Here is a 22834-nt window from a genome sequence, read left to right as displayed (position 1 = left end):
TCGTGGGTTCTTGGTTTCCAGAAATTGAATGGGTGGTTGTTTTGACACGGTCAATCAGACACCCAAGTCCGGTTCATTCATCGACGTCTGTCATTCACTGGCCAGCTGAGACGACTGGGCGAGACGCTTCACTCTTGCTTCACCTGTCCTTCCACTCATTTCTCCTACTCCTGGACTTATAATCACTTGTTTCTTATTTCCCTTTTCAGCTGGGTTTCTCTTTCCTTCTCTTCACGTCTCCGTTCCTCACTTCACATCTTTAACTCTGCTACCATCCATCTCCATCTACACAGTCTCTCTTCTTCCCCTGTACTTCGCTATCATACCTTTCATTCTATCATATCCTTCATTCAGTCAAGCCGCTCTTGGGCTCTTCACGTTCTGAATACGAACCAATGGCGACCAAAGGGAAACCCGAAGGCCTCGTGGGTCTCTCAGTGGCGGAAGCGAAAGTCCTCCTTTTGGGTATCCTGTGCACCGACAACACTGGCAAGGTATGTCTTTAGGCCAGCCCATCAATATATTGCCACGAGTCTCACACAACACCGCAGCTGGACGGTGACAGGCTGGCCGCGAAAGGCAACTACAAGAACGGCGCCTCGGCCAAGACCATGCACCGCGTCGCTAGGAAGGCTCTCTTCGAGAGAAACCTTGGGGAAGACGAGGCATCCCCGTCGGCCACTACTGCTGACACCACTGCTCCCGCCGATGGCACCGCAGCCCCTGCGCCCACTCCCAAAAAGACCCCAACCAAACGCCGCAAGAAAGATGTCGCAGCTGCGGAGACAGGTCTGAACGGCGACACGGAGGACGAAATCGTGACTCCCAAACCCAAACGCCAGAGAAAGACCCCCGTGAAGAAGGCTGGGGCTTCTACTCCTGCGCCCAACATTGAAACTGGGTATGATACATCCATTAACTCTCTTCAAATCTATTATGAAACACCCGCTAATAGATCATCTGGTGAAAATGTAGCAACAGCGGAGTCCCACCCATGACCAGCAATCCTCACAACAAAGGCATCAAAGTCGAAGACGACACAAGCGCCCTGACATCTTCCCATCCGGCCCTGAAACTCGAAGACAGCGACTCCACGACTACCAGTGAGCTCATCGTCAAGGGCGCGATGGATGACGGTGACGCGATCATGACCAACGCGGAACTGGATGCAGAGCTCAATCATCTAGGTGACGACGCACGCGTTGCCATTAAGATGGAGGATATCGAGCATGGAGTGGATCTCTAGTTTGTTCTTTCTTTCTTTCTGTGTTTTTGCAGGGGACTAGTTTGAACGTCTTCAAGGCTATGACTTAGTGGACTATGGCTAGTCAAGGCGGATTTGTGCTTAATCAATGGAGAATGAAGAATGGAGACAGTTGACACAGGAGTGGATAGGGATTCGTTTATTACTGGCGTTTACAATTTCTGTTCGGCTTTCGAGGAGCAAGCGCAAGCGCAAGAGCAAGAGCAAGAGCAAGTTGATCCACAATGAAGAAATGGAATTCAGTTCAAAGCAAGTTCACCATGTTTTAAAATTGCAATTCACCTCTAGATTCCACTGTGAGTGTCTTTTTCGAGGGTATATACCCGAAACCATATAATTCAGACCCATTAGCTTTCCACCGCTCAAGACCACATCCTTATAATCCATCGACCATATATAGAAAAACACAACAACAACAATAGTAACAACGAGACAGATCACATCATATGTCAATCAAATAAAACAAACCACGCCGATCCATAATAATAAAACGTATAAGCAAAGTCAAGAGCTCCCTCTATACCGTCGATGCTCACAACGCTTCAATAGCTCTACGAAGCACCTCCAAGCTCCTCTCACTAGCCTCTCCACTATTCTCATCCGTCTCAGCCGTAGACTCCGACTCGCGCAAAGCCCAAGCAACATCACTCCACCAGCCCAGCGCAACGAAGCCGCCGCCCTTACGACGCTCGAGACTCTCCTTAAGCCGACTAGTGTGCTCCCACTGCTGCGCAGCATTCTCCGCAGTCTGAATGACCTTCTCGGGAATACCGCACATAGCCGCGCAGTGCATGCCGAAGCTGCCCTCCGCGACGCCGTCCTCCAGCTTGTAAAGGAAGGTGATGCGGCGATTGTCGTCGTCGACGTGGATCTTCATGCGCTTGGGCGCGATCTCGGGGTGGTTGTCGAACTCCGAGGCGAGAGAATGGTAGTGTGTGGCGAAGAAGCCGAGCGCGCCGATGTGCGTCGCGACGTGGTGCAGGACGGCTTGCGCGACTGCTACGCCGTCGTAGGAGCTGGTGCCGCGGCCGAGCTCGTCGAGGATGACGAGGGAGCGAGGGGTTGCTTCGGAGAGGATTTTCTTGGTCTCGGAGAGCTCGACGAAGAAGGTTGATTGCGCGGCGAAGATGTTGTCGTTGGCGCCGAGGCGGGACATGATGCGGTCGACGGGGGTGAGGCGGGCGGATTCGCAGGGGAGGTAGCAGCCTATTTGGGCCATGATGACTGCGACGCAGGTCTAGGTAGGTTAGTTAGATTTATCTATCTTCTGATGTTTCCCTTGTGGGAAATGAAGGGGGGGACATACCATGCGAAGAACTGTAGATTTACCAGCAGCGTTGGCTCCGGTAAGCAGATCGATGTTAGGGCGTTCGCCGCCGAGTTGTATATCGTTAGGGATGAAATCGTCAACAGACGAGAGGAGGCACGGGTGGCGCAGTTCTTCGAATTCGAGAACGCTTCGCTCAGCTTCCACAAACTGAGGACGACAGCTGGGCTCACCCAGGGAGGCAGACGCCTTGGCCAGACTGATCAGGCAGTCTAGCTGCGAGATAATCTTGACCGCCGCCAGCCAAACAGCGTAGTTCTCGTCAAACCGGGCATAGAATCGTCCAGCGACCTCCTTGACGATCTGACTGTGTGTCTCTTGGGCCTCTTGCAGCTTGCGGATCACACTGCGCAGCTCGGGAAAGTAGTACCGTTTGACCTGCTTGGTGGCTGACATCTGGTCCCATGATTTGGGCACGTTCTTCACCTTGATGGGAACCTCCATCTGGTAGATCTCTTTGCCGTTGTCCCTGTAGCAGATGGCGCTGGAGCCAAGCTCGCGCCGAGTGCGTTTCAGGAGATCTTCAAGGTCCTTGTGCAGCTGCTCGATATACCCCTGAGACGTGTCAAAGTCCTCTTCAACACCCGGTTTGGGTACGAGGATTCCATGCTCTCGCGCCTTGGAGCGGTCGAATGCGGTTTTCCAGTATTCCAGCTGGTCCTGCAAGTTGGGCATCGCGTTAATCAGTTGGCCAATGACCCCATCGCCCGAGCCAGTTTCCTTGAGAAGGCTCATGGTGTAGTCAATCTGCTCGAAGCCTTCCAATACGCGCAGAAAATCTTGCGCTTTGCAGTTGGCAGCGTGAATGCGGGAAATGAGTCGCTCGAGGTCAGGCATTTTGACCAACTGCGACGAGAACTGATCCCGAACGGTAGGGTCGGCATTGAGAGCTTCCACGGCATCCAGTCTTGCGTTGATCTTCTTTGCATCCACCATCGGGTGGCAAACCCACTGCTTAAACAACCGTTTCCCGAAAGGCGTGATGCAGCGGTTGAGAAGCTGGAAGAGCGTTCCCTCCGAGCCTCCGTCATAGGAGTTCGCGAAGATTTCCATGTTTATAAGCGTTTGACCGTCGAGGACCAAGCTAGATGTCTTCTTTATCGGATCGTACCAGGAGAAGTTGCCAATGGTAATCAGATCACGCTCAATCTTCAACAATCTGAGGTACTGCACCAGAGCCCCAAAAGCTGACATGACAAGCTCTTTCTCGCGGGCCTCGCGAAGGGCCGGGGGCCAAGCTTGGATATTGTCCGCATCATCCGAGACGAAGTATTCGCTCGCATCCAATTCTCTGACTGTAATGTCGGCCTCCCAGAACTCCTTCCCAGGCTTGAGGTGGTTCCAAAGCGTTGTAGGCCCCGTATTGTTTTTCAGAATGCGGAGGACCTTTTGCGATACCGCAGACTTTTCCAGAAGCAGCTCTTGCGGACGGGTCTGCGCGACGAACGTCTCGAACCGAGTCATGTCCACGTCGTCAACGAATTGTGATAGGAAGAATTGACCCGTGGCGGTGTCAACGATAGCCAGTCCAAAAGCAGGGAGGTCATTGACAGTTGATTCCTTGATGGCGACACAATAGGTGGACATGTCATCCTGGAGCATGGATCCCTCGACGAGAGTTCCAGCCGTAAGGACACAAGACAGTTCTCGCTTGATGACTTTGTCCTCCTTCCCTGGCTTCTTGCCATCTCTCTCGCGCATCTCCTTGCCCAGGGCTGACTCGATCTGATCCACGCGGGCGATTTTGAAACCCTTGGCTACGAACTGATTTGCCCAATGGTCCAAGCTCATCTCGGGCACACCGACCATACGCATGTTGACACGGTCCGTAAGCTTCAGGTCAAACAGTTGGTGGCCGATAGTCGCGTCGTTCTCGTATAGCTCATAGAACTTGCCCTTCTTGAAAAAGACAACGGTGTCCCAGAACTTCTGCTTGATCTCCCAGTATTGCTTCTCGAAAGGCGAGAATCGAGAAAAGGCCAGAGGCGGGATGTACAGCGTGCGGGGATCATAATCAGGATGACCGAGAGGGTTGCCGTCAATGTCTCGAATATTCGCAAGCCAGGAGTAGCGCTGCTCCGGCTCCGTCACATGTGCTTTCTGTTTCTTCGCACTGGAGGGGGTCTTCGGTGTCTGTTGCGGGGCCCTGGCCTGGCGAGGCTCCGAGCTGTTGGGGTCGTACGTCCATTTCAACGCGGTGCCACCCGATGCCTCCGGAATATCAAGCTCGATCTCATGGTCTGACGATGGCGGCGGAGGCATAGACGAAGATTTGTTTCGTGGCTGAGAGGCCTGCTTGCGTTTCCTTGGTGCTTTGACTTCCTCGTCCGACTCGTCGGCGACGATAAAATCGTCCATCTCTGCAGACCGTCAGCTTCTTCCAGAACAGTAATGGACTGATATAAAGCGAATTACCATCGTCTGAGCCACCATCTAGATCTTCTGCCCCCTCGAACTCGTCGTCGCTTTCCGGAGATAGCCTCCGTCTTTTGTTCGCTCTACCATTCCTACCGGTCGGGCGAAATATCTTATCGGTATCACCCTCGCCCTCGGAGTCGGACTCGACATAGTTCACTTGCTTCTTAGCCTGCAGATACACAAATCAGTATCGTATGAAATCAACGCAAAGGAGAATAGTAAATCAACTTACCCGGCGAGACGGCGACGTCGCGGTCTTATCAACTGGCTAAACAACCGTCAGCAGGCCCACCATCTAGCAAATACAAAACCCAATGCCTACCGGAGCATTATCTTCTTCCTCCTCAGGAGCCACCAAATCGCTACTGGGAACAGGCGGCAAGTCCTGCGTAAATTGCGGTACACTCTTCTTTTTCGCGACGCTCTTAGCCGACCCTGCCCCACGTTGAGCGGAAGCCCTCTCAGCGGGCGACGAGGCAGGCTCTCTGCTTCTCGCAGCAGATGGCGTCGACGGAGAGGACTTTTGGAAAAATCCCAGAATCGACTTCTGGCTTTTCATGTTCTGGGTGCTGGACGTGGTGCGTTTCAACGCCGCGGACGGAGGCGTTGCGGTCGTGGGCGACGGTGCCTCGGACGGTCCTTTGGCCATTCTTGGAGGATAGTTTGTTATGGTCGTAAATCGTGGGGATGGGACAAAGGGATCAGGGCATGTCGGATGGGAGAAGAAAGTCTGGGGAGAGTGGCAGGGTCAGATAGGGAGGGAGGGAGTCGCACGGAATTGATAGATCGAGCGGCCCGGAGAGAACAAGGGCGTCACGCGTGTCGACGCGTTTAGTGGTTTTCTTTTTCCGCCGACATTCTTGGCTCTTATCACCTCCGCCTGTTATCGCCCACTCCACGACTATGATCTCTACGTGATACTGACGGATCTGAACAAACTTGATGAATGGAATCGGTGATGGTATACATATATGTGGCTTATCAACAGAGCTACAGGTCTAGAAATACAGTATAGTTTCAGGTGGCAAAATGGCCAGGGTTACCAGAACGCCTTGCTCGTCTCCGGTCAACTGCTCCGCCAGACGATCATGCTTGTCTTTTCGTCAACTGCAGGGTTACCTTAATCCGTCTTCTCGGGGGTGGTCTTGTCGGACTGGGATGCGTCCGACTCGGGTTCCCACCCGGGCGCAGTCAGCCCACGCGCCTTGAACTCCTCGTCGCTGACGATGTTCACGATCTTGAACTTCCACTTGCCCAGCTTGAGGAACAGATGAGTGCCGTCGTGGATGAACTTCTCCGTCTCTTCGGCTTTCCAGCTCGTGATGGGCGTGAACGTCAATTGATCCTCCATGGCCCCGCTGTTACCCGGGCGGCTTCCCACGTACGCACCCTTGTTGTTCACAATCCGGAAGCCCTCCGCCTTGGACGTCACCAGGCCGGCGGACCAGAGGATCTTGTTGAAAGTCTGGCCGTAGACCAGAGACCGCGGAAGCGTGACGTTCACGCTTGGCATGTTGGCGAAATTGGTTTGAGGCGCGTACTTGTTCCCCGATTGGGGGTTCGAGAAGCCGAAGACCGGGGACTGGGGATGGCCGCCGGGGCGTTCGGCGTGCGAGGGAGTGGCGTTGGCTCGGCGGTCGAGCTGCGGGGTCGGAATAATTGCCGGTGCTGAAGGGCGACCGTGTCGGCCTCTTCTTTGCCGTGGATGAGTTCCACGAATTCCGCGGCCAGGGCATGCTGGGCAACGCGTGTGGACGGGTCTTTGTTCTGTTCCTCCATGATCTTCGCGATTTCGGGCACGGGCAGGAAAGTAAACATCTTCAGGTAACTTTCAACGACGTTGTCGGGCGTCCGGACGAAGAACTGGTACAGCTCGAAAGTGGACGTCATGTCCTTATCGAGCCAGATCGCGTTCCCCGCGGACTTGCCAAACTTCTCCCCAGACGGGGCCGTCAGTAAGGGCGTAGTGAAGCCGATCGGCTTGTCCACGTCGTCGGTCAAGGGGTTCCGTTCCTGTTCCAGAACGGTGGTTTTGCTGATTTGCTTGACTGCGTCCATTCCAAAAAGGATGTTTCCGTACTGATCCGTGCCTCCCACCTGCACTTGGCAACCCTTGCGAAAGAGCACCCACCAATCCCATGCCTGCATAAGGGGGTATGAGAACTCCGCAAAGGACATGCCGTCGCCTTGTAGTCGGGTTTTGACACTAGACCGTCGGTCAGATACTGTGGTGCGTGCAGGGAAACCAATTGACTCACTTATCTCTGCCGAGCATGGGGCCCAGGCGCACGAGGGAGCCCAAGTCCCGGAGCACCTCGAGGAACGGGAGTCCGTTCCACCACATGTTGTTGTTGGTCAAGGCCCGTCGCGAAGTCCATGTCTTCTTGTATCCGTGTCTCTCGCCGTACTTCTCGATGCTCATGCCCAGCTTCTTGAGCTGCATGTGCATGCTCGCCATGTTTGCTTTCCGAACCGACGAGTGAACCTGCTCCCGTCCCTTCAATCGGCCTGTAGGATCTCCAATCCGGGAAGTAGAACCACCCAGCTTCTCTGTATTAGCGTTGTTGCACATGCCTTGGTGCGGAGTCGAGATGAGAGGCACGAACCAGGAACGTAACCGGCAATTTCCACACATAACCCCAAGCCAGAACCATAAACGGCAGCATATGACCGACATGCAAAGACGGAGCCGTTGGGTCCACGCCCACGTAGATCCCCGCTCTTTTCTCCGTGAAGACACGATGAAGAATGTCTCGTTCTCTGTATAGTCATAGGATCGCAAGTCAGTCGACAGATCTAATCAAAATTCATGCAAATGATGGCGGTCACTCACCCAACGACATCATGGATCAATCCTCTCTCCTCCAAGTGTTCCACAAAACTCTGTCTCTTCCCAGCTTTGATCTCCTCTGCGAATTGCGCCCACTCCTGCTCCGCTTCCTTGGTGCGTCGGACGTAATTCTGAGTGATCCATCTTTTTTGCTGGCCCCCGGATCCGATTATCGAACTCCCCAGAGTAGACTGTAACCCCGTCGGACGGACAAGGCCTGTGTTCACGATTTCCGCCGTCCGAGCATAGTTACAAGCGCGACATACCGTCCGTCCGCCTTGCGCAAAGTTGGACATGCGCAGGCGTGCCGCGGTAGGCAACGCGCCGAGATGGGGCCTCATGAGAGGAGGCTAGAACCCAACAGTCAAATACAATAATTGTCAACAAATGAGTAATTAGCCAGACAAGGGAAATCAAACGGTAAACTTGGTCAAGTAGAGGGGCTTGAACGATTCGCAGTGGTTGCGATTATTTTCGCGACTCCGATAAGAAGCCGATCAGTCACTTCCCCGACGGAGAATCGTTGATGCGTCTCGATTGGTCCGCGGAATAATTGTCCCAAGTGGTGAAAATTTCAACATATTTGAGAGCAGACAGAGTTCTTCTGGGAGAAGAATATACAACAGACAAAAAGAAAGTACTGGGGGAATCAGCTCCAATTCTGCGCCAGGTTCTTGGTTGTTGTTTTATTCTCGTTATACACCGATCAAAGGCGATCAACCTAATCTACTGCGGCACTCGCCAAAGATCCATGATTATCAATTACATTATTGTATTATTATTCTAAATCAGCAGCCAAGATACGTAATCCGGCTATAATATCATATATAAAAGTCCATGTTGAGAGCCCTATCATCAAGGTGCCGAGACTATAGTCAACACCTCTCGAGGGTCTACAACACGACCCTGCTCCATCGAGCCAACACCGCAAGTAATATGTGATCAGAGATGCCTTCATCGCGTCCGTAAAGTAACAAGGTGGTGTGCCGAACGCAGATATCATCCTCCCTCCACCGGAGCCCAGCAGCCCTTGAGCCTCGAAAGGAGAGCCACAAGGCTCCAGGAGGAGAGATTGAATCAAATAGAACACGCTAGGCTTTCATCATCTGAGGAATGTTAGTTACAGATCATACAACTCTAAAAAGCAAGACAGCAATAGCTATCCAAAGGTAGGACTCACGGTTATAAAACTTGGAAGGATGGAGAAGGAAAAGAGAGTGTGAGAAATCGGCGGATTTTATACGATTCCGTAGTGGGTCATGTGATACTAGCCCGTTTGGGAAGGCGGTACAGTTCTGCCGGTGGCTCGATGCGCCATGATTGATTTCCTCGATGGAGTCACTCGAGAACATCTTCTACATTGCTGATTGTGTCTCGTTGATGCTTTGCTTTACTCTTCTCTGATTTCTATTGACCGGTAGAGAGCATTGAGACAGCATGTTTGTCGCCCGCGCGGGGAGAGTCGCCCCTCGTCTTTCCTCCAGCTATATCGAGATCTCCAATTACCTCCGCGGCCGCCGAACCGGATTCCGCGCCGGAGGGTATGGTCCCAGGGCGACGACGAGGCCCTTCCATCGCTCCTCCTGTCTTCTTGAGGAGACCAATGGCCAAATTGATAATATTCATTTTCTAGAAAAGTACAAAAAGGCCGGTACGTTCGTCGCCTGCGCAGTTACACGCGAGGGATCCAAGCTACTCTCGTCCAGACGTGCTAATGGTCACTACTCCAGTGGAATTCCCACCGGCGACGGCAGACTTTGAGACGTTCTTTTCACAGGCAGCCGCGGATCAACAAGTTGTACTTCATGGCTATCTGGGAGTCCGTCGTGATGTCTCCAAGAAACTGGCCTTTGTGCGCCTGACCGACCCGACGATGAAGCACAGTATCCAGCTGATCTCAATGGCAAACAACGGTTCCTTGGAGCAACTCAAAGCGATCAGAGCCAACAGTCCAGTCGCGATTCAGGGCAAGGTTCAGCCGAAGAAAGCCAAAGGCGCCGAAATGGAACAAGCCGAGCCGTGGGAGCTGTTCGTGGAGGAAGTCCACTCTCTCAATGACTTCCCGAAAGACATCCTGATGAAGTCGGACACCAATTTCGCCCCAAAGCACCGGTATCTGCAGCTGCGCGCGGATTCCGACCTCCGAGATGCCCTCCGCTTCCGAGCCCAGGCCCACAACGTCTGCAAGCAAGAGCTGGATGCGTCCGTACCGCCTTTTCTCGAGGTCGAGACGCCGATTCTCTTCAAGTCCACTCCCGAAGGTGCTCGCGAGTTCCTGGTGCCTACTCGGAAGCGTGGGCTGGCGTATGCGCTCCCGCAGAGCCCGCAACAGTACAAGCAAATCCTCATGGCCAGTGGCATCCCCCGGTACTACCAGTTTGCGCGGTGCTTCCGTGACGAAGACCTCCGTGCAGACAGACAACCAGAATTCACCCAGCTCGATCTGGAAATGTCCTTCGCAACCGGAGAGGACGTAATGAAGGTCATCGAAGGAGTCATCCGACGACTATGGTCGACATTGATGCCGGAGCCAGCTCCCGCAGGCCCGTTCCGCAGAATGGGCTACCAAGAAGCCATGGCACGATACGGGTCCGACAAGCCCGACACCCGATACGGCATGGAGATCTCGCGAATCGACTACATGATCCCCGTAGACCTAGTCAACAAGATCTCGGACCTCGACGAACCCATCGTCGAAGTCTTCAAGATCGAAAACAACGAAAACGACCCAGCCGCCATGTCCCAATTCATCCGCGACTTCTTGGACTCCCCCGCCGGAGCCCCATTCAACACCAACCCCGCCGGGGCCCCAGGCGTCTTCGTCTACGACGCCAAGAGGCCCCTCTGCGGCATGACAGCCTTCGGCTTCGAAGCCGCCGAATACATGGAAGAACAACTCGACCTCGACCACGGCGACCTCATCGTGATCCAAGCGCGCGAGAACGCGCCCTTCTCCGGCGGCTCGACCCCCATCGGCGACCTCCGCCGAGCCCTCTACACCGCCGCCATCACCAACAACTTCAAGCCCGCCCCCACCGGCTTCGACTTCCTCTGGATTAACGACTTCCCGCTCTTTTCCCCAGCAAGCGACACCGAGCCCGGCCAAGGCGGCGCAGCCGGCATAGCATCAACGCACCACCCCTTCACAGCGCCCAAAACTGCCTCCGACGTCGACCTCCTCCTGCAGGACCCAACAAAGGTAGTCGCAGACCACTACGACCTGGTCGTCAACGGCGTCGAGCTCGGTGGCGGCAGCAGACGTATCCACGACGCAGCCGTCCAGGAATTCATCCTCCGCGACATCCTGCAAATGAAGCCCGAGCGACTGGCTGACTTTGCGCACCTGCTGGAAGCGCTGAGAGCCGGGTGTCCGCCGCATGCGGGACTCGCGCTGGGCTTCGATCGGCTGGTGGCTGTTATGTTGGGGAAGGAGTCCGTGCGGGATGTGATTGCTTTTCCGAAGATTGGGAAGCTGGGGGAGGATCAGATGGTTAAGGCGCCGAGTGTGGTGAGCGAGGAGGCGTTGGGGACGTATCATTTGAGATGGAGGGAGTGAAATCACCTTCTTAGCCATTGGGAAGATGTTTGGACTACTGTATTTGTAGTGTATATATATGTGATTAGTGTACTGATAGTGATAGATGCGATACCCTCTCACCTTTCAAACCTTTCAATTGCTTGACAATCAACCAAGATAGATTATATGAGTTTAAAAAATACTAATGGATAAGGCCATAATAATATAAATGCTGCAACTGCAATTCGTAACTCAATCAATATATCTACACAAGCGGGTCGCAGAAGCCACACAGATGCTGTTATACAAAACGCCTTCCCACAAACAAACACAACAAAAAGAGAGGGAAAAAAAGGGAATCTAATACAAAGTCACGAAAGATATAAAAAAATCAAAGTGTGAAACACAACTTAAGCAGCCGACGCAACCGTCGGCGACTGCTCCTCCTCATCATCATAGTACAAATATTCGTCCTCGTCCTCGTCAGGCTCTCCCTGTCCGAACGCACTCCGCCAGACACCATCCCAGAGGCCCTTCTTCGTGGCCAGACCGCCGACCAGCAGGATGGGCAGCTGCCAGATACTGGCCCAGAAGAGGCCGCGGGCGGTGCCGTGGGCGCCCTGGTGTTTCCAGAAGTGGTAGGCCTCCTTGACGAGCCAGCCGTTGGCGACGGAGCTGCCGACCAGGAAGCCGTGGCCGACGACGCCGACCCACCAGAGGCCGATGGAGATGGGGAACATGAGGACGGAGTAGCGCAGGGCGACGCGGGCGTTGCGGGCCGGGTTGGTCCAGCAGAGCATCTTGTAGCCTGCGGCGCGGTACTCGTCGCGGATGGTGTGGGAGAGAGCGTTGAAGTGGGGGAACTGCCAGGCGAAGAGGATGCCGCCTAGAAGCCAGCCGCCGATGCTGTCCTCGCTGAAGAGCATGTCGCGCCAGGTGTCGTGGCCCGGGGTGGCTGTCTGGCCGGCGGCGGCGACCCAGCCCATCAGTGGGGGGATTCCGCCCACGATGGCGCCCACCCAGGTGTTGATGACGTGCAGACGCTTCAGCGGCGTGTAGACAAAGGCGTACAGGAAGATGTTGCTTGCCGACAGGGCCGCTACCGTCGGGTTCGTGCCCAGGTAGAGCAGGCCCAACCCTGCCAAGGCGGTTGCGATCGCGAAGACCACGGCCGCGCGACGGGAGATCAGTCCGCGGACGAGGGGCCTGTTGCGCGTGCGGGACATGAGGGCGTCGTATTTCGGCTCGAAGATCATGTTCAGGGTGTTGGCGCTGCACGAGGACAGGAAGGTACCGGCCGTCAGGTAGAGGAAGGTCAGGGTGGAGGTGGAGAGGGTCGGCAGCGGGGCGATGGACGGGTCGAGGGTTAGAAGGGACGAGATCGGGTACATGCCGTACGCGGAGGTGGTCGTGAGCACGATCAGGATGGAGAGACGGGGTTTGGTGAGAGCGAGGTAGGCGGCCATGTTGCGACGGAGGGAGGACTTGGGGAGGGCGGAAGAGAGATTGGACAGCTGTGCTGAGGCATCAGGTGGGATGACATGGTCTGGGTCATCCTGCCCCTGGCGAGCGGATTCCTCCTCCTTCAAACGTTTCCTCCGACGATGGGGTAGCTCTGCTGCCGCCGTATCCGGGCCATTGGCACTCCCATCTGTGGTCTCCGCCGTACGCGACGAGGCGGGGTTTGACGATTCCCGCGCGGCATTGGCAGCGGATAACGACGCCAGGAGGCCGTCCTTAGTACTGGCACCATCATTGTCTCGATTCGACGAGAAATAGGACTTGTTCAAAGTGGAGGCCGCAGGTTGGCTCGGACCGACGCCGGAAGACCATCGGGAGGACGAGAGAAAGCTGCGGACGGTGGGGCGATGAGGACGCGCACGGAGGAGGCATTGCGAGCAGATACGCGAGGGATCCCGTGGGGGAGCTAGCCTCCGCAGTGAGGGGTGCAAGAGGAAGACCATGACGGGGACATGGGCCAGGGATAGAACGACCACCGAGCGTGGAAACAATGGAGATCTTGATGCGGATGAAGTCCTCGAAGAATACAAAAGGCGGTGGGCAGAGGCAGAACCCCACCGCTTATTTTGATCGCGTTTTGATTGACTCGGGACAACTTCACTTCTAGACAGACCACGCACATCAACGAGGAGCCGACTCCCTTTATTTCTCTAGTTTCTCTGGTACTTGGTACTATTCAATACGTGCAAACATGGACTCTATCCAGCAAGCGGTTGTCCAACCCCTCCAACCCATCCTCCGACCCATCGCATCCGCCCTCCCCAAACCCGTCCACGATACCATTATCTCCCTAGTCGGTGCCCCCTGCCACAGCACCCTCCTGGTCGATCTGGACGTCGCCAAGGATCCCGAATGCACCTCGCTCGCCATCTCCAAGGCGCTGGGGATCGCCATCGTGGGCGCCAGCGCCATCGTCAAGGTGCCGCAGATCCTCAAGTTGATCAAGTCGCGATCGTCGGCCGGGGTGTCGTTTGTCTCGTACGCGCTCGAGACAGCCAGCCTGCTGATCACGCTGTCGTACAGCGTGCGCAATCAGTTCCCCTTCAGCACCTACGGGGAGACGGCCCTGATCGCCGTCCAAGATATCGTGGTGGGCGTGTTGGTCCTCAGCTTCGCCGGGAAAGGCACCGCCGCCGCAGCGTTCGTCGCCGTGGTCGCCGCTAGTGTCTATGCGCTACTGTTCGACCAGACGCTCATCGATGCGCAGACTATGGCGTATCTGCAGGCGGGCGCGGGAGCGCTGGGTGTGGCCAGCAAAGCGCCGCAGATCTTGACCATCTGGCAGGAGGGCAGTACCGGGCAGTTGAGTGCCTTTGCTGTATGTTTGATCCCGTCACTTTGTTCAAAGTCACATTCCCGATAATTAACCATGGACAGGTATTCAACTATCTCGCCGGATCCCTGTCGCGCATCTTCACGACCCTGCAGGAGGTGGACGATCCGATCATCCTGTACGGGTTCATCGCAGGGTTCAGTCTGAACCTGGTGCTTGCCACGCAGATGCTGTACTACTGGAACAGCTCGCCGGCCCCGGCCCCGGCCAAGAAACAGGCCCGTTCGAAAGCCAAGGCCCAGCTGGAGAAGCCGGTGGCGCAGAGCACGGGGGCATCGCCCAAGTCGGGCAAGGGGCCTACCACGCGGCGACGGGGTTGATTCCCACTATGCTTCTTTTATCATTTATAATCCATAAATCATAATGTTTTGCACCACACAATGCATTACACCATCATCGTAGATACAATCAAAAGTATCACCGCTGACTGGGCTGTGCCCCAGTAGTCATAAACCGTAGAATGCCCTCCAAAGGCACAACAGGCGCCATCACCTTCTGCACACCAACCCCATCCTCTCCCCCAACACCACCCGCACCATGCGCGCCCCCAGCAGCAATATCAAACTCAAGCCCACCACCACCGGCAACAGCCCAGCGCCAGGCCTCATCCTCACGCCCACAACCTCCATCTCCTCCTCCTCGCCCTGCCCCTCATTCCCCTCGCCCTCACTGCTCCCACTCGTACTCCCCATATCATCCTCCCCGTCGTCCAGCACGCGCCGCAACCCAGTAACCACATTCGCGACACCGCCCTCCCTCTCCTCGAGGGTGTAATCACCACCCCAGTCGCGCTGTCTCGCTTCCCGGTTTGCTTCAACGGGCGCCCAGTGCCATAATTCAGCTAGATCATGCTCGCTTAAATCATGATCGTTATCGTTCTCATTGCCGTCGTTGTTGCCATTATCATTGCTGTTAGTGTTGGTATCCGGAACAGCCCGTCGCCTCCCCCGCGCAACCCAATCCTCCACGCGCGGATCAAGCTTCGTCCGCAGAAGCTGCTCAAGCGTCGGCGCTTGCGTGCGACCCGGGAAGTCCGGGCCCGGGTAGGCGACTAGCGAGGAGAGGAGGGGCTGGTTCTCGGAGAGGTGTTCGGAGATGGAGAGGAGGTTGTTGGAGAGGATTGTTGCTTGGGATTGGAGGGAGGGCCTTTTTTTTCCTTGTTAGTTCCCATGTTCATAGATATAATGTATGACATATCAAGATGTATATGTTAAGAAAGAGGACGGAATGAGGAGGAATACCAAGACGGAAGAGGATCACTCTGGTTCAAACTTCCGATGAGCGAGGCCAGCGAGTGGGTGAGTTGGACGAGACGTTGGCGGGATTGTTCGAGGGCTTTGATTTGGTCTTTTGTGGGGGTGGACATTTTGTATTATCTTATATCGGTTTATTATGTATTATATGTATTTTGAGGGGTTCAAGTATGAAGATCAATTGAGGATTGAGGGGAGCGGAGAAAGATCGAGATGATGATTGAGTTATGGTGGTGGATTGGAGATGTCCTAAAGGGGAATAGTTTCCTGTTTCTTCATCTTATACTGTCTACTCATGTGTTTGATGCTCTACTTCTATATCACTATATTATAATGATTATTGAGATAATTTGTAAATGATCAACAGTCATAAAGGAATATATTTATAATAATAAAGAATATCCATGATAATCCCTCCTAATGAAATAACGCCGAACCTTCGGCCGAACGACCTTGGCAGTCGTGTTTATTTATAGCAGGCGCCTAATGATACAGAGGATCCTGGGTGCAGGAAGACGCGGGGGTACTGGGTACATAAAGAGAGAAATCCTCTGTTTGTATTTTCTGTACTTGTTTCTACTAGAATAAACAAGTAGTCCATCTATCTACTTGTACCATCGAGTGTATACTATGTGGTATAACATATTATTAAGATCATGAGGGTATATGACATCTTCTCATCCATGCATCTCCACCTTCCTATAGTGAACACCATCCAAACTCATATACTAACCTTTCACAGGCCCCTTCTCCTTCTCCTCCTTCTCAGGAGCATATACCGTTCCAGGCACAGCCACTCCGGTCTCTGTAGCCTGTGCCTGCTTCCCATACCCAGCCCCAACCGCACCACTCCCATACGCATAAGGATGATGCATACCAACCGCCGCAGCAGGATCATAGCCACCCTGCACCTGCGCCTGCGCCTGAGCAAGGGCATCAGCATGGGGATGGCCCCACCCAGCATGAAAACGGTTCAACTCTCGCTCCTCGCGTATCTGCCTAGCCTTCTTACGACGGTGCCGCACAAAGAAGAAGCAGCACACCGTCAAGGCACAGACCACGATGACGAACGCTAGGATGGGAATGGCAATGACGACCGCTAAATTTACCCCTTTGCCGGACTTAGGAGCCAGCAGGTTCGCCGTTGACGACGGCAGCATGGACTCGCTGAAGATGCGGGCTGGGCTGATGGGGAAGGATTCAGTGGGTGGGGTGCGGAAGTGGCAGTTGTAGCGGAGGGCTTCGAGGACTGATTTATTGCAGGTTAATATTTGGCTCGTGTGTACTGCAGGGTGCAGTGCAAAAAAACGGAAGATGAGGAAGAGACGTACAGTTCGACATATAATTCTGATTATCAGTCAGGTTATAACACTGCTCACACTGACTGATAGCATTATCGGCGAACGCATTCGACCCGCACCAGGTGTCAAGATTATCCCCGTCAGGGTCGGCAATCTCAAACTCCAGCGCCGAGTCCAGCTGCTGACACGACACCGTGCACTGGGTGGAGATATTGTTGACGGACTCGGGAGTGCCGAATACGCAGCTGGTGAAGGCATATCGCAGGTTATCTACCCAACGTCCGATTAGAACATTCACCCAGACTCAGATATCGAACCATGGAACGAAAGCAGAGGATAACATACACAAGGACCACTCGACATCCGACTGCTTCGTCGGCGTGTCGTGGAAAGAGCTGCGCAGTCCGCACTCGATGCATTGCTGGAAGGTGGACCCTTTGTCTGTCTGCGTGAACTCGCGGTCCAGACAGGCTATCTCTGATCCCGTCGTGTTGGACGAATGCTTGTGGCAGACTTCCTCACAGGGTGAACCTGGCGTGATGCGCAGGGAGAGGATGGGGAGGGTCTGGGTTAAGACGACAAGAGCAGTCGCCCACGTTGAAGTCCTTCGACCCAGCATTCTGATGTTTCTCTCTTCTTATGCTTCAGTCTACACCAGCCAAGGAGCCGAGCAATCTCAAATGAGTCCGACCATGGAAGTGTAACCACAACACACCAAGACAGAGGACAGCAGCACCCGATGAGCGCAACAATATATGCAAACGAAGAGAGGGATCAATACTCTGTCAACGACACCAACAAAACAGAATATATCAACTCAGAAACCCAGCCCACAGCCGGTAAAAGTACCCATCAAAAACAACCAGTCAAACCCCCCCAGGCCAACCGGACAGCCAGAGCTTGATAAAAAAAAAGCGCCCAGCCCAAAAAAGACCGGGGTGTGATCACCGCAGTGCATCCACGACCAGGAAGTCAAGTTGGAACAAGCATATGCGAGTGGGGGGCGGAAAGAGGGGGTGTATGGATACTGGATAGGTGGATTGGGGGGGGGGTTGGCGCTTAGACAGTAGCCTGTCAGTAACTAGCCTGTCAAGAACGACCAGAGAGAAAGGCGTGAGTGTGGGCGAGTGTGATGAGATGGCGATTGTGACTGTGACGCGCACTGCAGCTGTTAGTTTGGCTTCGTTTTATTCGTCGTTCTCGTCGACCCCTCTTGAGTCTGGGGGGGTGATTGGTTGGGGATGTGTGTCGGATGGGTTGGTCCGGATTTCCATTGTGACATCTATATTTTATATTCTATTATATATTAGAGAAATAAACTGAAATCGGAAAATAAAAAAAAATAAAAAAATAAAAAAAAAAAAACACCAAATTAGTGAGCCCAGATAGCGAGTCGTGACCGGGGAGAAGTTCAAGTCCAATGTGATAACAATACTCCAAACGGAGTCCGCCAACCCAAGTGGATCCCCCTTGGCGCGAACAGATCGATCTCTTCGAATAAGATTTACGAGAACAAAGAAGTCAAAGGACCGATAGAGCCGGAATCAAGGAAAGGATCGACAAAGTTGTCTCATTCTACTGAATCGGGATCGGGCTCAATAAAGGATAAATAAACGCAAATAAACAACATCAAACAAAGAAAGACAGACACCCTCCCCAGACATAGTCGAGACGCCACCATGCAAGTCGTACGGTACCTGTTGCCATCCCCCGGGGTGGTGGTACAGAGAACTCAATTTGGGCCCAGGATGAGGAAAAGGAGAGCTTGATATCAGGAGAGCCATATTGCTGAGAAACAAGAATAGTAAATGTAAAGGAATGGGATGCTAGAAGCACAAGAACGCTATAAATTCGAATCCATGTATCATCCGTACAGCTCCTCATAGGAAGGCACCAGTTCCTGTTCAGTCGACTCGACCTCGGGCGCCCGGTAGGGCTCCCGGCCCCGGGGCTGATGGGGCGGTTGCGGTGGCAGCTGTAGCGGCGGAGGGGGTGGAGATTTCACGAAAGGAGAACGAGGACTCTTGATTTTCTCTTGTTGGGTGGGGAGGTGGAAAGATCGAGGCCCCTCGCTCAGTGCGGAGGGGACCGTCGAGGTGTAGCTGGTGTGTTTGGAGCTGGCCGTGACCGGCATCGAGGCCGTGCCGTCAGTCGTATTGCTCTGGATGCTGCAGCGTCGCATCTTGGAGGTGACGGATAGCGGGGGCGATTTGGATGCAGGAGGGTACCGTCCCCGGGATGGCCCCAGCTCCGACACGGGGTCATCGTCTTCAGACGTATCGCTGGACGGGTCCTCCGAGGCGGAATCCTGCCATGTGCGAGGGGGATCGCGAGTGGCGCATAACGGGGCGGGGATCTTCTTCGTGGGTCGATTGCGCAGTTTGGAGTCATAGTGGCCTCGCGGGATAGTCAGGGACGAGTCTCCCGAGGTGCGATTGACCGGATGGCGCGGCGAGGACCAGCTGCGGCGATCGGTCGTGTCAACAGAGCTATGTCGTCGTCCCCGTTCAGGAGACCGGGCCACCACACCGGCAGGCTGATCCCACTGGCTCCAGGACCCCTCGGTGGGATAGGTGATGGAGACATCTCCCCACCGCGAGTCCAGTTCCGAGGAGAGCTTGCGCTTCCGGCGCAACTTCCGGATGATGGCCGTCATGATCCTCCACGGGCTTCTCATCAAACAGGGTTAACGCGACATGTACCGGCCAGAGAAGTAGGTGTCGATAGCATACTATCAGGAAAGTCCAAGGTAATAGTAGAATACCAAAATGGGACGAAAGGGGGAGAATCGGTGAGTCAATCCCCTTCGACCATATAAGACCCCACGAACAGGTCACCCACCGGCGGAAGGGGAGAGGGGCAGACGACGAAGACAAAAGATGAAAGACACGTTCCCAGCCAGCATGAAAGAAGGAGATATATCAGAATCGGACCATCGAAGCCCGCCGGTCCAGCGACCACCGCATACGAATCGCTGAGGAAAGTTTCCGACAGGAACGTGATCAACCTGACGGAAGGGCGCCATTTCCTCACGCCAGACTTGACCTGACCTGACCTAACCTGACCTGAGCTAACCTGAGCTAACCTGACCCAGAACTTCGCCCGGGGTGAAGGGGGGAAACGGGAAAGGGGGGCGAAGAGAGGGAGGGGGGGTAGTGTGGACGCCGCAAAGCAAAGGTTCAATCATTCAATCACACGGGTTCCGGGGGGGACGGACGCGTTGCTTTTTGGACCCGACAGTCTGGTTCAGCCCTTCAGGAGGCCTCGTCTGGTGGAGGTGACGGTCCGCGCCACCTGCCGTGCACAGGATAGTACGGACCGGATGATCTCCACTTGTCTAACCAGGCGTTGGGGGGTGTGTTACCGCGACGGATTGGAAGCGGGAAAAAGAAGCGGCAAATGAGGGGAGAGCCCTGGGGAGAGCCCTGAAGGCAACGAGGAACCGACATATCGAGGAGGGATGACGGGAGGGGAACGGAGGGGAATGCAGACTACGGCACAGTCATGCGTCAAGTTGTCCGTCCGCTTGGCGTGGCGCTTGCTGGAGAGAAACAGGGATGGAGTCAACCTTCCTAGGTAATGTGGTGAGAGGAGAGAGGAGAAGGGGTGGGGGCCATCGTCATGATCCCTGACCGACGGGTCATCTATGACCGGATATCGCGAGGAACAGAAAGTAGGTTGAGGATTCGGACCGGACGAGGCAACTAAGAGACTAGTGAGGTAGCAGTGGAGACGACAAGTCCACCAATGTTGTGGCGCGTATAAGGTCCATTTATGCAAGAACCCAGCCAAGACGGGGATCGACTCTTAATAGTCAGTGTTTATTACTCCGTGGTTGATGAGTCTGAGTTGGATTTTGGGTTAGGTGGTTGGTTGTTGGTTGGTTGGATGTAGAATGGATGGTATGAGTATAGTTGAAGTATACTCCGTGGACAATATTGGATAGAGTCGAGGTAGAGAAAAGCCTCACTCAGACAATTCCAAATCAAACAATCAAGAAAATAAATCAAATCTAACAAGTAGGGGTAAACGGATCACGCCGGTTTGATCGTCACGGTTGGCCCCGAGCCATCCACAGAGCTTATCTACGCGCCGTGATGGGGATTGTCTCGCATAAGAGTAGCTGATTTGTCGTCTTCTCATACTAGTGTGAAGCTATTGCTGCGGCGCAATATAGGCAAAAGAGAGACTTACGTTGCCCTAGTCAGTCGGATTGCCGTGTTGGGAAGTAGACAGCATTCTCTAGTAGTACCTTGGTAGTTCACTACATAGATACTAAATCACTGACTGACTGACTAGGCAACTAACTAGGTACTCAGTTGGGTAGCGTCAGACTGACTCACTGAGCTAGATCTACACTAGTCCGGTTCAGTTAGGAGGCATGGATCATTAGGGTCTTCAGTTGGGAGTCCCTCTGAAAATGTCTCGGCTTAGACGCCTGAGAGAACGAGAGACCGAGAGAATGAACCATGACAAGGGTTGGTCGAGGCCAAGAGATTGAACCAGGATGGAGAGAGGGGAGAGGAGAGGGGATTCCCAGCCTGTCTCGTACTATACTAGTCTGGTCGGTCACAAGTCCATTGTCCCTCTTATTTGCTTGATTGCATATATTCTGTTGGGAATATCTGACCAAAATGCTGTTCGGCTTTTGGTATAGTTGGTTGAGTGATTATGGACAAATTGATATGTCCTAATCCACTACCAACTATACCAGAAACATTGTCTACAAAGAACAAATCAGTCATAATCATTATATTTCATGGTTATACCAGTCATCATGAACATCGTTACCGCCAAAGCAAGACCTTCAAGAACATCAAGTCAAAGAATGACCTGAAAAAAGAAAGGAATCAAGTCCAAACACCGAACCAACCCATCTCCCCCAACACCAAACCCAATCCCAAATCCCAAACACCATAAACAAAATCAAACCCGCAGCTACACAATCCTCATCCGCTAACTATCCCAAATTAGTGATCAATCGGGACAACACCGGTCTTTTTCTGCGCGGTCGCTGCGTCTCTCCTGTCGGTCTATCGTCTTCTGCTTCTCCTCCTGTAGGGGGAGAGTTTGCGGGTGAAGATGACGCCTGCGCCGCCCGAGCAACAGCAACATCCTCCGGAGCCATCTGGGCCCACGACTGTCGCGGATCAAACGAGAAGCGGTTCGTGTTGGTCTCACTGTGCGGCACAGCAAGTGGCGGCTGGGGGTAGGGCACGGGGGCCCCATCTGCGAGATAATACTGTTGCTGCTGGTGCTGCCGGTGCTGCTGATGCTGATGCTGTTGCTGTTGCTGTTGCTGTCGCTGTCGCTGTTGACTAGGGACGAGGTAATTCGGGGTGGGATGAGTCGGAGCTAGGTGAGTCGGGGCTGTGTGTATCTGCGTCTGCGTATGCGTATACGCATGCGCTTGCATATGCGACGGCATCGGCACAGACGGCCATCCCATCTGTTGCTGCGGGGCGTCAACCCTCTGATACCGCGACGGATCATACACCGGAAGACGAGGCTGATACGCAGGCGGCGGCGACGGAGACTGGTTGTGAGCGCGGGAATCGATGCCTGCGCCCACCGTGTGGATGGGATGGGGAAAAGATAAAGACGACGAAGGGCGTTGCGCTGCTATGGCATCGTCACGGGATTTGCGACCGTGTCCGACGGAGCCGTGCAGGGCGAGAGTTTGGTCGTCGTGCTGGGATGCGCGGTTGCGTTTACGCTTTTTGAGGAAGTAGATGAGGATTCCTGCTGTCACTGTTGGATATATATGTTAATATGGTATAGGGTTGTTGGTTATGGGTGGGGGGATGAGGGCGTACTGGCGATGACTGCGACGCCGCCTACGACGACTCCGACGATGACTTGGGTGGTGTTGTCGCTTGGGTTACTGTTCGATCGGGTGTGTAGAAGTGGATAGGAAGGGTGGATGTTGTGGGGGAGGATCATGCTGATCGATCTGGTAAGATCACTCCACTACCTATGCTAAGGTATATTGATCGAAGGATATCTCCGTCACGAATCCCACGACAAGTCAAAAGAAGACTAAAGAATGAAGCGATACATCCATCCAGAA

At 54.1% G+C, this 22834-nt stretch overlaps 11 protein-coding genes across 11 annotated transcripts; 3 read left to right on the top strand and 8 right to left on the bottom strand.

Moving 5' to 3' along the window:
• The first annotated feature begins 128 nt into the window (after positions 1 to 128).
• P168DRAFT_40466 (putative histone h1.3.) lies at positions 129 to 1521 on the top strand. The gene is made up of 3 exons (XM_024841931.1): positions 129 to 494; positions 552 to 901; positions 976 to 1521. Exons 1-3 carry the CDS (start codon positions 396 to 398, stop codon positions 1244 to 1246), a joined length of 720 nt encoding a protein of 239 aa, XP_024690663.1. The 5' UTR covers positions 129 to 395; the 3' UTR covers positions 1247 to 1521.
• On the bottom strand, positions 1514 to 5746 carry P168DRAFT_272936 (mismatch repair ATPase MSH6). Its single transcript, XM_024835346.1, has 5 exons — positions 5332 to 5746; positions 5242 to 5277; positions 5007 to 5178; positions 2571 to 4951; positions 1514 to 2501 (listed from the first exon to the last, which is right to left on the bottom strand). The coding sequence occupies exons 1-5, from the start codon at positions 5656 to 5658 to the stop codon at positions 1797 to 1799; spliced, it is 3621 nt and encodes a 1206-aa protein (XP_024690662.1). The 5' UTR covers positions 5659 to 5746; the 3' UTR covers positions 1514 to 1796.
• Positions 5747 to 5980: 234 nt separating this feature from the next.
• P168DRAFT_292175 (tyrosine--tRNA ligase MSY1) lies at positions 5981 to 8289 on the bottom strand. Its single transcript, XM_024837539.1, has 5 exons — positions 7843 to 8289; positions 7616 to 7769; positions 7268 to 7554; positions 6690 to 7215; positions 5981 to 6591 (listed from the first exon to the last, which is right to left on the bottom strand). The coding sequence occupies exons 1-5, from the start codon at positions 8178 to 8180 to the stop codon at positions 6130 to 6132; spliced, it is 1767 nt and encodes a 588-aa protein (XP_024690661.1). The 5' UTR covers positions 8181 to 8289; the 3' UTR covers positions 5981 to 6129.
• Positions 8290 to 8522: 233 nt separating this feature from the next.
• Positions 8523 to 9037, bottom strand: P168DRAFT_40445 (uncharacterized protein). The gene is made up of 2 exons (XM_024841930.1): positions 9020 to 9037; positions 8523 to 8945 (listed from the first exon to the last, which is right to left on the bottom strand). Exon 2 carries the CDS (start codon positions 8840 to 8842, stop codon positions 8618 to 8620), a length of 225 nt encoding a protein of 74 aa, XP_024690660.1. The 5' UTR covers positions 8843 to 8945; positions 9020 to 9037; the 3' UTR covers positions 8523 to 8617.
• A 175-nt stretch (positions 9038 to 9212) lies between these two features.
• Positions 9213 to 11487, top strand: P168DRAFT_306274 (aspartate--tRNA ligase MSD1). The gene is made up of 2 exons (XM_024839013.1): positions 9213 to 9490; positions 9570 to 11487. Exons 1-2 carry the CDS (start codon positions 9277 to 9279, stop codon positions 11393 to 11395), a joined length of 2040 nt encoding a protein of 679 aa, XP_024690659.1. The 5' UTR covers positions 9213 to 9276; the 3' UTR covers positions 11396 to 11487.
• A 115-nt stretch (positions 11488 to 11602) lies between these two features.
• cox10 (protoheme IX farnesyltransferase) lies at positions 11603 to 13340 on the bottom strand. Its single transcript, XM_024837538.1, has one exon. The coding sequence runs from the start codon at positions 13318 to 13320 to the stop codon at positions 11767 to 11769; it is 1554 nt and encodes a 517-aa protein (XP_024690658.1). The 5' UTR covers positions 13321 to 13340; the 3' UTR covers positions 11603 to 11766.
• A 152-nt stretch (positions 13341 to 13492) lies between these two features.
• On the top strand, positions 13493 to 14565 carry P168DRAFT_329037 (putative monosaccharide-P-dolichol utilization protein). Its single transcript, XM_024841415.1, has 2 exons — positions 13493 to 14195; positions 14255 to 14565. The coding sequence occupies exons 1-2, from the start codon at positions 13569 to 13571 to the stop codon at positions 14528 to 14530; spliced, it is 903 nt and encodes a 300-aa protein (XP_024690657.1). The 5' UTR covers positions 13493 to 13568; the 3' UTR covers positions 14531 to 14565.
• A 62-nt stretch (positions 14566 to 14627) lies between these two features.
• On the bottom strand, positions 14628 to 15715 carry med8 (RNA polymerase II mediator complex subunit MED8; the record flags this gene model as incomplete). Its single annotated transcript, XM_024835345.1, has 3 exons — positions 15452 to 15715; positions 14747 to 15356; positions 14628 to 14702 (listed from the first exon to the last, which is right to left on the bottom strand). The coding sequence occupies exons 1-3, from the start codon at positions 15574 to 15576 to the stop codon at positions 14628 to 14630; spliced, it is 810 nt and encodes a 269-aa protein (XP_024690656.1). The 5' UTR covers positions 15577 to 15715.
• Positions 15716 to 16416: 701 nt separating this feature from the next.
• Positions 16417 to 17368, bottom strand: P168DRAFT_213311 (uncharacterized protein; the record flags this gene model as incomplete). The annotated part of the gene is made up of 3 exons (XM_024833067.1): positions 16417 to 16712; positions 16795 to 17034; positions 17110 to 17368. Coding segments are annotated over 3 exons (795 nt in total), but the record flags the coding sequence as incomplete, so codon positions are not given.
• Positions 17369 to 18607: 1239 nt separating this feature from the next.
• Positions 18608 to 19420, bottom strand: P168DRAFT_333417 (uncharacterized protein; the record flags this gene model as incomplete). Its single annotated transcript, XM_024841677.1, has 1 exon — positions 18608 to 19420. The coding sequence occupies one exon, from the start codon at positions 19418 to 19420 to the stop codon at positions 18629 to 18631; it is 792 nt and encodes a 263-aa protein (XP_024690654.1). The 3' UTR covers positions 18608 to 18628.
• A 2127-nt stretch (positions 19421 to 21547) lies between these two features.
• Positions 21548 to 22821, bottom strand: P168DRAFT_329034 (uncharacterized protein). Its single transcript, XM_024841414.1, has 2 exons — positions 22581 to 22821; positions 21548 to 22515 (listed from the first exon to the last, which is right to left on the bottom strand). The coding sequence occupies exons 1-2, from the start codon at positions 22705 to 22707 to the stop codon at positions 21725 to 21727; spliced, it is 918 nt and encodes a 305-aa protein (XP_024690653.1). The 5' UTR covers positions 22708 to 22821; the 3' UTR covers positions 21548 to 21724.
• Positions 22822 to 22834: the final 13 nt, after the last annotated feature.

The sequence above is a fragment of the Aspergillus campestris genome (genome assembly GCF_002847485.1).
Source record: "Aspergillus campestris IBT 28561 chromosome Unknown P168scaffold_10, whole genome shotgun sequence".
Classification (NCBI taxonomy): Eukaryota; Fungi; Ascomycota; class Eurotiomycetes; order Eurotiales; family Aspergillaceae; genus Aspergillus; species Aspergillus campestris.
Note: the sequence above shows the minus strand (reverse complement) of the source record. Positions and strands in the feature narration are given on the sequence as shown.

Bases quoted from the DNA above. Each gene is read 5' to 3' on its own strand.
- P168DRAFT_40466 (XM_024841931.1), top strand. From the start codon at position 396: ATGGCGACCAAAGGGAAACCCGAAGGCCTCGTGGGTCTCTCAGTGGCG. The intron at 495-551 runs GTATGTCTTTAG...ACAACACCGCAG, and splicing joins GCACCGACAACACTGGCAAG to CTGGACGGTGACAGGCTGGC. The intron at 902-975 runs GTATGATACATC...GTGAAAATGTAG, and splicing joins GCGCCCAACATTGAAACTGG to CAACAGCGGAGTCCCACCCA.
- P168DRAFT_272936 (XM_024835346.1), bottom strand. From the start codon at position 5,658: ATGGCCAAAGGACCGTCCGAGGCACCGTCGCCCACGACCGCAACGCCT. The intron at 4,952-5,006 runs GTAATTCGCTTT...GACGGTCTGCAG, and splicing joins AGATGGTGGCTCAGACGATG to AGATGGACGATTTTATCGTC. The intron at 2,502-2,570 runs GTATGTCCCCCC...TAACCTACCTAG, and splicing joins AATCTACAGTTCTTCGCATG to ACCTGCGTCGCAGTCATCAT.
- P168DRAFT_292175 (XM_024837539.1), bottom strand. From the start codon at position 8,180: ATGAGGCCCCATCTCGGCGCGTTGCCTACCGCGGCACGCCTGCGCATG. The intron at 7,770-7,842 runs GTGAGTGACCGC...ATGACTATACAG, and splicing joins TTGATCCATGATGTCGTTGG to AGAACGAGACATTCTTCATC. The intron at 7,216-7,267 runs GTGAGTCAATTG...CCGACGGTCTAG, and splicing joins CCCATGCTCGGCAGAGATAA to TGTCAAAACCCGACTACAAG.
- P168DRAFT_40445 (XM_024841930.1), bottom strand. From the start codon at position 8,842: ATGATATCTGCGTTCGGCACACCACCTTGTTACTTTACGGACGCGATG.
- P168DRAFT_306274 (XM_024839013.1), top strand. From the start codon at position 9,277: ATGTTTGTCGCCCGCGCGGGGAGAGTCGCCCCTCGTCTTTCCTCCAGC. The intron at 9,491-9,569 runs GTACGTTCGTCG...TCACTACTCCAG, and splicing joins AGAAAAGTACAAAAAGGCCG to TGGAATTCCCACCGGCGACG.
- cox10 (XM_024837538.1), bottom strand. From the start codon at position 13,320: ATGGTCTTCCTCTTGCACCCCTCACTGCGGAGGCTAGCTCCCCCACGG.
- P168DRAFT_329037 (XM_024841415.1), top strand. From the start codon at position 13,569: ATGGACTCTATCCAGCAAGCGGTTGTCCAACCCCTCCAACCCATCCTC. The intron at 14,196-14,254 runs GTATGTTTGATC...AACCATGGACAG, and splicing joins GGCAGTTGAGTGCCTTTGCT to GTATTCAACTATCTCGCCGG.
- P168DRAFT_329034 (XM_024841414.1), bottom strand. From the start codon at position 22,707: ATGATCCTCCCCCACAACATCCACCCTTCCTATCCACTTCTACACACC. The intron at 22,516-22,580 runs GTACGCCCTCAT...TATATCCAACAG, and splicing joins CGGCGTCGCAGTCATCGCCA to TGACAGCAGGAATCCTCATC.